At 39.0% G+C, this 12,908-nt stretch overlaps 1 protein-coding gene across 50 annotated transcripts in view; it reads right to left on the minus strand.

Annotated features, from left to right (window-relative positions):
• BIRC6 (baculoviral IAP repeat containing 6) overlaps positions 1–12,908 on the minus strand; it is a 250,707-nt gene that overhangs the window by 216,281 nt on the left and 21,518 nt on the right. For all 50 annotated transcript variants that reach the window (XR_013526681.1, XR_013526680.1, XR_013526682.1 and 47 more), the window contains exons 2-3: positions 5,652–5,833; positions 3,489–3,626 (exon numbers count right to left, since the gene is read on the minus strand). Coding sequence is in view for 45 of the 50 variants with exons in the window: in XM_078349545.1 (XP_078205671.1) it covers positions 3,489–3,626; positions 5,652–5,833 (320 nt within the window). In the remaining 5 variants the exon portion in view is untranslated. The remainder of the gene's footprint in view (positions 1–3,488; positions 3,627–5,651; positions 5,834–12,908) is intronic.

Below are 12,908 nucleotides of genomic sequence, written 5' to 3' on the forward strand. Positions count from 1 at the left end.
AGTTAATAGAAAAAAAAACTTTTTTGCTGAAAAAGAAAAAAAAATTATACATCTTCTTGACCATTATATATCCACTTGACCAATATATTCTCTTGACCATTATAAACTGAGGATTAAAGGCTGGACACGGTGGCTCATGTCTGTAATCCCAGCACTTTGGGAGGCCAAGACAGGCAGATCACCTGAGGTCAGGAATTCAAGACCAGCCTGGCTAACATGGTGAAACCTTGTCTCTACTAATAATACAAAAATTAGCCAGGCCTGATGGTGCATGCCTGTAATCCCAACTACTCGGGAGTCTGAGGCAGGAGAATCACTTGAACCCAGGATAGAGGTTGCAGTGAGCTAAGATCGCACCACTGTACTCCAGCCTGGGCAACAAGAGTGAAACTCTGTCTCCAAAAATAAACAAACAAACTGAGGACTAGGCCAGATGCAGTGGCTCACACCTGTAATCCCAGCACCTTGGGAGGCCGAGGTGGGCAGATCACAAGTCAGGAGTTCGAGACCAACCTGACCAACCTTGTGAAATGCCATCTCTACTAAAAGTACAAAAATTAGCAGGGCATGGTGGCGTGCCTGTAGTCCCAGCTACTCAGGAGGCTGAGGCAGGAGAATTGCTTGAACCCGGGAGGCAGAGGTTGCAGTCAGCTGAGATCACACCACTACATTCCAGCCTGGTCAACAGAGCGTGACCCTGTCTCCAAAAATAATAATAAATTTTTTTAAAAGCGTTAATAGTTTTGTTACATTAAAGTTCAAATACATAATGTACGAGTGGAGATGCTGAGTAGCCAAAGGGGTAGACTGTGCCAGTTATTAAACTGTTGTCTCTCAACTCCAAATCTTCTCAAATTCTCTACTCTATGAGGTTGGGGTTTGGATTCTACATACTATATTTCCTCATTTCACCCAGTCTCCTGGCTTTTAGGTTCTCTCAGAAGCCGCACAGGAAGAAATCCAGAAAGCAAGATGAAAGAAAGTCTTGCTCCTTCTAATTTACTGGCCATTGCTGTCAGCACTGTTTAAGGGAAAGACCTCATGGCGGTAGTTGATTCTCCTATTCTTTAGCATTTTATTTTGGTTTGGTTTTTTTTTTTTAGCATTCCTAGATCCAGTTTCATAGAGCTCCCCGAGGTACTATCATCAGCCAAGTAGGATCTCTCTTCAGAGATATGAGTCCCAGTTTTGTAAGGCCCTCATCCACGCTCCTGAGCCACCAACTGGGTAGCAGCTCCTAGTCCTAAGTCCATGGGACCTATTCTCTAAGTTTCTAGGCTCTGATAACCCCTAATCTCTATTCTTTGGTCCTCCAGACTTAGATGAAAACTGCTTCCTATAGTTATCTCTGCATTACCTCATGATTTCCTTTTTTACTTTTTCAGTTTTCAAACACAACTATCTCTGTTGAAATTCATAGTACAGTTTGTTTTCCTGAATAAAATGTCCCATCAATAGAGTAAGGTATTAAAAAAAAAAAACATGATAAATATACAAAGAAAATTCAATGCAAATATTAAGAAGAATGTAGATGATCTCTGAGGATATGAGAAGATATCCAAGAAACTCTTGAGTGAAAAAAAGCAATGTGGCCAGGCGCGGTGGCTCATGCCTGTAATTCTAGCACTTTGTGAGGCTGAGGCAGGCAGATCACAAGGTCAGGAGATCAAGACAAGCCTGGCCAACATAGTGAAACCCTGTCTCCACTAAAAATACAAAAAATTAGCCAGGTGTGGTAGCATGCCAAGTAGTCCAAGCTACTCAGGAGTCTGAGGGAGAAGAATCACTTGAACCCAGTATGTGGAGGCTGCAGTGAGCTGAGATCACGCCACTGCACTCCAGCCTGGGCAACAGAGCGAGACTCAGTCTCAAAAGAAAGAAAGAAGGAAAGGAGGGAGGGAAGGAGGGAGGGAGAAGAAAAACAGCAAGGTATATCACAACACAGTATTAGTATATTTTAGTATAGTTACAACTGTACTTGAGGAAAATCTTTGTAAAATGCCCAAGTTACTTTTAGGAAAGTGGCTTTTACCTTCTACCTTATAGCTTTTAATATGGAAGTTTTATATGTAGTTTAGCTTTGAAAAGGTCTTAAAAGAAAAATATGGAGGAAATCAATAAAAATACATCCAAGGATTTAATTGAAAGCACCCTCTCCCACATACATCCCAGTATGCCAAAAAATTTCAAAGGAAGCACAAAATGGCTCAATTTCAAAAGACATACTCCATTTCTTATCCAAGCATCCAAGCTCACAATCTAACAAAGAAACCTCTTTTTTTTTTTTTTTTTTTTTTTTTGTGAGTTTCACTCTTGTCACCCAGGCTGGAGTGCATCTCACTGCAACCTCCACCTCCAGGTTCAAGCAATTCTTCTGCCTCCAGCTCCCAGGTAGCTGGGATTACAAGCGCCCACCACCATGCCCAGCTAATTTTTGTACTTTTAGTAGAGACGGGGTTTCACCATGTCGGTCAGGCTGGTCTTGAATCCCTGGACTCAAGTAATCCACCTGCCGTGGTCTCCTAAAGTGTTGGGATTATAAGCATGAGCCACCGCACCTGGCCCAAAGCCTCCTTCATCAGCCTCTTGACCAATCCAGGTCCATCAGCATTAAGGAAGATTTAAGGAAGCATTAGAAAACACAATAAGCAGCACCGTACTGTGATCCCGGCATTTTGGGAGACCAAGACGGGTGATCACCTGAGGTTGGGAGTTTGAGACCAGCCTGACCAATATGGAAAAACCCCATCTCTACTAAAAATACAAAATTAGCCAGGCATGGTGGCACATGCCCGTAATTCCAGCTACTCAGGAAGCTGAGGCAGGAGAATCACTTGAACCTGGGAGGTGGAGGTTGTGGTGAGTTGAGACTGTGCCACTGCACTCAATACTGGGCAACAAGAGCAAAACTCCAACTCAAAAAAAAAAAAAAAAAAAAAAAAAAGAAAGAACCCAACAATAAGCAAAACAGTTCCCACAAACCAAAGTTACTGAAGTTAAGCTTCAATAAAAAAAAGTTTCAACTATTTTTTTTTTTTTTTTTTTGAGACAGAGTCTCACTCTATCCCCCAGGCTGGATGGAGTGCAGTGGCACGATCCTGGCTCACTCCAACTACCGCCTCCCGGGTTCAACTGACTTTCATGCCTCAGCCTTCCGAGTAGCTGGGATTACAGGTACCTGCAACCACGCCCGGCTAATTTTTGTATTTTTAGCAGAAATGGGGTTTTGCCATGTTGGCCAGGCTGGTCTCAAACACCCATGCTCAGGTGATCTGCCTGCCTCAGCCTCCCAAAGTGCTGGGATTACAGGCGTGAGCCACTACCGGCCAGTTCCAACTTTAAGATGACTTACTAGCACATTCTGCTTTTTAAAAGAAAAATCTAGAATTAGAACATTTCCAAAAGGAGAAGGGGGGGAAAAAAAAACAAAAGATTGGAGGTACCCATTGTAATATAACCCCAAACAAGGTAGTTTATTAATTTCTTACCTTAGCAACTTTGTGGTTTGCTGCAGTCTCATGAGATGTACTTTTTAAACCATCTTTGAGCTGTGTGATGAACAAATCATAACCCTCTGTACTAGAAATATCTACCTTTTCTAAACATGCTGATAAGAGCTGCTGTGCCTAAAAAAAACACAGAAAATTCAACACAACAACAAAAAATTAAATTCAGATCCTCATTCGGATATTTTAATATGCAATGATTGTGACAGGTACTATACTAAACTCACCTTTTAACAAATCTAATTAATAAAATAATAATTTAAAGGTCTGTTATAAAATTAAATGAGATAAAGCAATGTATTCAGTGTAGCAATACTACATGGTAAAGTTCAAATACAAAGCAGTTATTATAAACCAAATCAAGATAGAAAAATGGACAAGCTAAAACCATAGCAAAAATAACACAGGAAAAATTCTTAAGAGAGAAACTTAAAGTCCTCCAATGAACTTCAAATATTCAGGCTATACAAAATCTTAAGAGAGGACACTAAGTCAGCAAGTAATATGAAAAAACCCTTTGCATTATTATCCACATATTTAATATGAACTATTGGAAAAAAAAAATACATGTTAATATAAGGAAAAAAATATATCTACACTGAGCAAATCAAACCTAAGACCCCATACTGTAGGGAAGACAGTAATAAACTAGTACGATACAGTAAAGGAAGCCTGGAATGCTAAAAGATCTACAAACAATATTATCTAAACAACAGTTACAGCTGTGATTAAAGTAAGACGAGAAAAAAAACAGAAGCAGATGTAACAGCAAACAAGGTGGAGGAAGGGATAGAAGCTAAACACTTAGCATTTCACTGTAGTAGGAAAAGCACTGACTTAAGAGTTAATAAGTGTTCAAGTATTTTATTGTCATTCTTTAATTCTTTGTTAAAGCAGAACATAGTTTGATAGCGTTTTTCACTACTGTTTATACGTTCTGATGTCAGCTGGTTTATATTTCTTAAATTAGGAGGGAAAAATGTTCAAATTTTTCAAATGGTTTTTCAAAATTTTCTACTTGTTCAAATCAAATAGAACTAATTAATTCTCTGTCCAAAGATTTTAGACATGCCTCCAGACCCAAATACTCTGACGAGAAAAAGATAGCTTCTCTGTTTTTAGAACTCAAACTTCCAGGAACATGCTTTCAATATTAACATATAATAGACTGCTGTTGATGATACTAAATGTAAAATCTAAGTAGATATCCTTTATTGGACATTTTTTTTGATAATTTTCATAACCTCGCATGAACACAGAAATAATATCTCTATTAGGGAATACAATATAATCTTTTATATTCTATTTAAGATGATAGGTTGGGCTAGACTTAAAAATTAAGTAATGAAAATTTAACACTACAGAAAAGTATATATATATATATATATATATATATATGGCTAAAATTTAAAACTCAAGTTATTGAAAGACATATGCAAAACAACCAGCAAAAATTACTGGTTGTTTACCAATGTGTATTCCTCTCTCAATTTTTAATATTTTAAAAAACAGACAAATAACCACCTCTTTCCCAGTCTCCCTTTCAGCATAAAGTGACCATGTGACTAAAGTCTTCCTAATGGGGTAAATATGAGGTTATATCAGAGAATACTTAAGTTGAGAAAGGCAGAAAGAGAGTAAGAACAAATGAGTAGGAAGGGGGCAAGGGGTGAAGGGACAGGGAAATGGAAGGAGAGGAGAGAAAGCTGCCAGCCTCTTGCCCTCTAGCCTCTAGTCTCTTGCCCTCTCTTTCCCTGTAACTGGGAAATAATAATGAGACCTAGAGCAGCTGTCTTAACATCCCAAGCTAACCCAAGTCTTGAGGTTGACAATGCTGGTCATGTACTTAGCCCTGGACTGTTACTGGAAACAAACTATCTTGTTCAAATCATTGTTTTGGGGGTCACTGTTACAGCTGTTTAACCTGTGCTGATGCACAATTCATGCCTAAAAACACCACTTCAACAAGAATCAATTAATTATGCAGAGGAAAAATGAATATTAACATTTAAACAGAGTTATGGTCAATAAGTAAATTCTCGGTTTTTATAAGGATATATATAAAAATGTTTAATTTTATTTAACATGTAATACATCTAAGATTACATTAAGTAGAGGACCACATTGATACTTATTTCAACTTACCTCTGTAACGGGTAATTCAAGCTGAACCACATCGTCCTGCTTTGAAACGGGGGTTTGCAGAGCCGTGTCTAACAACAAGATTCCATTAAGGTCCTTCCTACACCCTACTGCATAATCATCCACAAATATAACTTTATCCACAGCAGAAATATACTGACATTTCACCTGTCCACCTGGTTTAGCTGTTAAAAGAAGAAAAATTCAACACTTAAGATTTTCAGGCCAAGTCTATTAAAAATCAATGTTTACATGAAGACTAAACACCATATCTTATCCTGAATTGGATCTTAAACCAGAAAAAAAAAACTGCTCTAAAGAACATTATTGTAGGGCTAACTGTATTAAATTCAAATATGTACCATAAATTAAACTATCAATTTGAAATTATCAAAATTTTACAACTAAATTGCTATTATAAAAAACATCACTATTCTGAGAAATAAACACAGAAACAGTATAGAGAAAATGAGCATGATATATGCAACCAACTCTCAAGTAAAATAAAAGTGTGTATGTAAATATAAGGGGATGATAAGCAAATGTACTAAAATGTTTAAAACTAGTAGAACTGAGTAAAGGGTATATAGGGAAGTTACTCCTGCAACTTTTCTGTAAGTGCAAAATTAAAGTGTTCAAAACAAAACTTTTAAAAAATGAATTATTTTATGTCGTTTTTTTGCAAAACTCAATAAGCATAAAGACAGCATGAACAATTTAATTAGATACAGTAGTGCACCTCCTTATCTGCAGTTTCACTTTGCGTAGTTTCAGTTACCCAGTCAATAGAAGTCTAAAAACAGGTGAGTATAGTATAATAAGATATTTTCAAAGGACCAAAAGTAAGTATAGTACAATAAGATATTCTGAGAGAGAGAAACCACATTCACATAACTTTTATTATAAATGTTGTATTTTATTATTAGTTGTTAATCTCGTACTATGCCTACATTATAAACTTTATTACAGGTATGCATAAGAAAAAACACAGCTGACCCTTGAACCACACAAGTTGGAAAAGCATGAAACCACTTACACATGAACTTTTTTCTAATAAATATATCGAAAAAATTTTCAGAAATTTGTGACAATTTAAAAACCATGCAGACAAAACACATAGCCTAGAAATAGTGAAAAAATTAAGAAATTGGTACGTCACTGATGCATAAAATATATGTAGATGTTAATGTAATGTATCATTTACTGGCATAAAATATACATAAATTGGCCAGGTGCGGTGGCTCACACCTGTAATCCCAGCACTTTGGGAGGCTGAGGCAGGCGGATCACAAGGTCAAGAGATCAAGACCATCCTGACCCACATGGTGAAATCCTGTCCCTTACAAAAAGTACAAAAATTAGCTGGGCATGGTGGTGTGCGCTACTTGGGAGACTGAGGCAGGAGAATTACTTGAACCTGGGAAAATGAGGTTGCAGTGAGCCGAGATGGCGCCACTGCACTCCAGCCTGGCGCCTGGTGACAGAGCGAGACTCTGTCTCAAAAAAAAAAAAAACACAAATCTACTATAAAGTTAAAATTATCAAAATTAGGCACACGGATAGTATATAGTGCCATTCAGTCAAGAGAGATGTAAACAAATGTAAAAAATACAGCATTAAATCATAACCACATAAAAATGTAGTATATATTAAACAACCGTGATAATTTTGTTCCTATTGCACTGACTTCAAGTGTTGAGTACCTACCATGTGACCCTAATCATATCCAGGTGAGCAGTTCACCTCTCAAACGTAAATTTGTAATTGCAGTAAAAAAGCAATCTCTCTTGATTCTCATCTATTTTCATCGTGCTTAGTGCAATACCATAAACCCTGAATAACACTGAGTCCCATACAAGGTGCCACTAGTAATGATGGAAGTGTTCCCAAAAGGCAGAGAAAAGTCATGTGATTACAAGAAAAAGCAGAATTGCTTCACATGTACCATAAACTGAGGTCTCTAGTTGTGGTTGCATGCCATTTCAGACAAAGGATTCATTTTGTAAACTGATAACATATATATTTACAGCATTGATACAAACAGTACAGTGCTGTAAATTTTTCTTTTTTTTGAGACAGAGTCTAGCTCTGTTGCCCAGGCTGCAGTGCAGTGACACAATCTCGGCTCATTGCAATCTCTGCCTCCCGGGTTTTAACGATTCTCCTGCCTCAGCCTCCCAAGTAACTGGGGTTACAGGAACCCGCCACCTTGCCCAGCTAATTTTTCTATTTTTAGTAGAGATGGGGTTTCACCATGTTGGTCAGACTGGTCTCGAACTCCTGACCTGATGATCCACCCACCTCAGCCTCCCAATGTGCTGGGATTTACAAGCATGAGCCAACACACCCGGCCTGTCAATGTCTTTTCTCTTGTGATTTTCTTAATAACATTTTACCTTCTCTAGTTTACTTTATTGTAAGAATACAGTATATAATACATACAACACACAAAATATCTGTTAATCAAATATTCATGTTATCAATAAGGCTTCCAGTCAACAGTAAGCTATTTAATAACAATAGTTAAGTTTGGGGAAGTCAAAAGTTACACGTGAATTTGCAACTGCACAGGGGGTCAACAGTCCTAATCCCATGATGTTCAAGGATCAACTGTAGATACACAGGGTTCAGAACTATCAGTAGTTTCAGGCATTCACTGGGGGTTTTGGCATTTACTCCTCAAAGATAAGCAGGGGACTAATATAATTATCTCAAAAGTTCCTGAGGGCTTTATATCTGAGATAAAATTATAGAAAATATTTTGATAACCTGTGTTATGAGAACTAACAAAGCCGCTAGTCCAACCACCACTGAGAAGGCATAGTCAATTGCTGAAGATCAATGTTCCCTAATGTTTCTGCTGAGTCCGTCAGAAAAGTACTTCAATGGAGAGCCAATGAACACACTGATCATAAAATTTCTCAGCATGAATTTTTTTTTTTTTTGAGATGGGAGTCTTGCTTTGCAGCTGAGGCAGGAGTGCAGTGGCACAATCTCAGCTCACTGCAACCTCTGCTTCCTGGGTTCAAGCAATTCTCCTGTCTCAGCCTCCCGAATGGCTGGGATTAAAGGCACCCGCCACCATGCCCAGCTTTTTGTATTTCAGTAGAGACAGGTTTCACCGTGTTGCCCAGGCTGGTCTCAAACTCCGGACCTCGTGATCTGCCCACCTCAGCCTCCCAAAGTGCTGGGATTACAGGCGTGATCCACTGTGTCCGGCCAGCATGAGAATTTCTAGAAGTCTGACTAATAGGCAGAAGCCTTATATAATAGCCCCCACAAAAAAGTATTAAAAAGATAACATTCATTTCCACATTTAAATTTGTAGAGATTTATAAGGAGATCAACGTTAAGTGTTTCTTCCATAAATACAGAGTTTCTGTAAAAAGACTTTAAAGACAAATCAACCACAAAATTTTACTGCATTACAGAAGAAACTTTTCTAAAGCAACCAATCCTGCTGCCAATATTACCTCTATTAAACTCCCACTACAACTCTACAGAACACTCCTGTTATTAGTATTGCTACAACTTAATGATACAAAAGCAGAAAAAGGCAGGAGTTCAAGACCAGCCTGGCCAACATGGTGAAACTCTGTCTCTACTAAAAAAAAGTACAAATATTAGCTGGGCATGGTGGCGCACACCTGTAATCCCAGCTACTCAGGAGGCTGAGGCTGGAGAATCGCTCGAACCCGGGAGACAGAAGTTGCAGTGAACCAAGATTGCGCCACTCTAGCCTGGGCAACAAGAGCAAAACTCTGCCTCAAAAAAAAAAAAAAAAAGGAAAATTATATTTTCAGACATTTAAAACTCAAAAGGCAAAAATGCGGCCGGGCGCAGTGGTTCATGCCTGTAATCCCAGCACTCAGGCCTGTAATCCCAGCACTTTGGGAGGCTGAGACAGGCGGATCACGAGGTAAAGAGACAGAGTCCATCTTGGCCAACATGGTGAAACCTCAGCCCTACTAAAAAAACAACACACACACACACACAGAAAATTAGTCGGGCATGGTGGTACTCGCCTGTAATCCCAGCTACTCAGGAGGCTGAGGCAGGATAATCGCTTGAACCCAGGAGGCGGAGGTTGCAGTGAGCAGAGATTGTGCCACTGCACTCTAGCCTGGCGACAGAGTGAGACTACATCTCAAAAAAAAAAAAAAAAAAAAAAAACCTCAAAAGGCAAACAAAATACATTTCTGTTAAATAACTCATTGGTGCCAAACTGGGATTTAATTTTTTCTAAGATATGATTAGGATATTTGATTTAAATATAGGTTGTAGGTTGAGTTTGAGTAACCTTATTCATAACACTAAACTTGACATTGTTGAATCCTAAGCCCACTAAAACCATGAGTCAAAGCGAGAAGAGTAAAAGTGTAACCTAAGATACCATATTATAAGAGACCAAAAAGACATTTTCTTATTGATGATATAATCAGGTCCCAATACTGATCTCTTGGTTTCTTGATCTCTTCTGTGGACATTTATGTGCTTAAAATTGTTACTCTTGTAACTAAAAATAAGCATTAAAATTTACCTCTCATTGTAGAATTTGTGCTTGTTTTTTTGCTCTATAAATATCCCGACCTCAGGTGATCTGCCTGCCTCAGCCTCCCAAAGTGCTGGGATTAAAGGCATGAGCCACTGCCCCCCAGGCTCCTGTTTTGTTTTTTTGTTTTTTTAAAGAGGGTCTCCTCTACCTCTGTCGACCAGGCTGGAGTGCAGTGGCACAATCATAGCTCACTACAGTCTCAAACTCCTGGACTCATGACCCTTTCACTTCAGTCTCCCAAGTAGCTGGGACTACAGGGATGCATCACCATGCCCAGCTAATTTTTTTTTTTAATGTAGACATGGGGTCTCACTATGTTGCCAGGCTAGTTTGAAACTCCTGGCCTCTAGCAATCCTCTCACCTTGGCCTCCCAGTGTGCTCGGATTACAGGGATGAGCCACCACGACTGGCCTGAAAGTACATTTCTTAAAGAAAGATAAGCTATGCTTGGCTAACATTTGTTATGTTTCCAAGAAAATTTGGCTAAAAAGTCATTTTTGGTGTTTAAATGGAGAAAAATATTCTTGCACATACCCCAAAACACACACTGCTCCCTGTTAGAATTTTGTATAGAAAATATTTGTAAAAAGACTTTTACGCTGGGCACAATGGCTCACACCTGTAATCCCTGCACTTTGGGAGGCTGAGGTGGGTAGATCACGAGGTCAAGAGATGGAGACCATCCTGGTCAACATAGTGAAACCCTGTCTCTATTAAAAATACAAAAATTAGCCAGGCATGGTGGCGCACGCCTGTAGTCCCAGCTACTCAGGAGGTTGAGGCAGGAGAATTGCTTGAACCCAGGAGGCAGAGAGTAGTGAGCTGAGATCATGCCACTGCACTCCAGCCTAGTGACAAAGCAAGACTTCGTCACACACACAAAAAAAGACTTTTAAACCTACACGGATAGTTTGTAAAATTCAAGTAGGAAATTTTAATTGAGGAAAACTTGATAACTTTCTTTAACTATATCACAGATCAGCTCAATTCTTTTGAAAAGGGTCAGATTATTTTAGGCTTCACAAATATGACCTCTCACAACTACTGCAGCACAAAGCAGCCATGGACAATATGTAAATAAATAGGTGTGAACATATTCTAGGAACACTTTATTTACAAAATCGGGGGGGAGGGGCAGCCTAAGAGCCATAGCAGTTGCAGGCTAGGATATTAAGATATATATGTTGGTTTCTGTCCATGGTTCGTGGGTCATAAGTCCCACAAGCCCGTGTACAGTCTTTTGTTATAATGCTGGGGCAACTTAGGCCTCAAAAGCTGGCCTCAGAAAACAGGAATCTCTCTCTCTGACCTGAAGCTATCTCCACTGTGTCAGAATTGGAGGCTGCCCAGCTGGTATCTGCTGCTGGGTTGACTGCTTGCTTATTAGGGGATAAAAATACCCATACATTTGGTCACAGAAGTCTTCTGTGTTGCTTATTGTTCTTGTGTGAGAGAATAGAAAAAGCAGTTTGAGTGAGTGTGTTTTTCCACTCACTGGCTATAGTTTGCAGACCCCTGATTTACACGAATGACTTGAGTAAGTGCAGATTTCTTTCTAGGGAAAGGGAAATCTCACAAATATGGTAGATTAAAAATTCACAGCCAACACAATAAACTGCTGAAAATTCAAGCAACCAGAAAAGAATGATACATTACTTATAGGAAGGCCATGATTACAATAAAAGCGTATTTACCATTAAAAACCAAGGGGTTCAGCTGGGTGCAGTGGCTCACACCTGTAATCCCTGCACTTTGGGAGGCCAAGGTGGGCGGATCATTTGAGGTCAGGAGTTTGAGACTAGCCTGCTCAACATGGTGAAATCCCTTCTCTACTAAAAATACAAAAAAATCAGTCAGGCATGGTGGCTCACTCCTGTAATCCCAGCTACTCAGGAGACTGAGGCAGAAGAATCACTGGAACCCAGGAGGCAGAGGTTGCAGTGAGCCGAGATGATACCACTGCACTCCAGCCTGGGCAAGAGAGCAAGACTCCAACTCAAAAAAAAAAGGGAGGCGTTCATTAGGAAGTTGAAAAAAAAAGACATTCTCAGATAGAGTGATACTAAGAATTTTGCCAGTAAAGTGCTTCAAAAAGTACTACAAAAAATTCACCAAAACTAGAAAAAGTACAAGAAAACGACATACCATTAACTCACATAAAGATTGATGTCAAAAACAACAAAATAAAAGCAAATGAAATTTAGCAATATATAATATAAAAAGAATAGTACAGCAGGACCAAGTAAGATTATCCCAGGCATGCAAACTGGTTCAATATGCAAAAATCCATCAATGTAATCCACCATATTAATCATCTAAAGAAAAACTACATCATCAAGTCAGCAGATGAATTAGGCAAAAATCAACATCCTTTCGTAATAAAAACTCTCAAGAAATTAAAAATAAATGGAAATTTCCTCAATCTGATAAAGAACATAAATCTTACAGCTGTCAATTTTTTTTTCTTTTTGAGAAACAGGGTCTCAATCTGTCACCCAGGCTGGAGTGTAGTGGTACACAGCTCACTGCAGGCTCGAACTCCCTCAGCCTCTCAAGTAGCTGGAACTACAGGTATGCACCATCATGCCCTGTTAATTTTTTTAATTTTCATTTTTTTAGTAGAGACAGGGTCTCACTACATTGCCCAGCGTGGTCTAAACTCCTGGGATCAAGTGATCCTCGCACCTCAGCCTCCCACAGTGTT

Source organism: Callithrix jacchus, chromosome 14 (genome assembly GCF_049354715.1).
Source record: "Callithrix jacchus isolate 240 chromosome 14, calJac240_pri, whole genome shotgun sequence".
In the NCBI taxonomy this organism is placed as follows: Eukaryota; Metazoa; Chordata; class Mammalia; order Primates; family Cebidae; genus Callithrix; species Callithrix jacchus.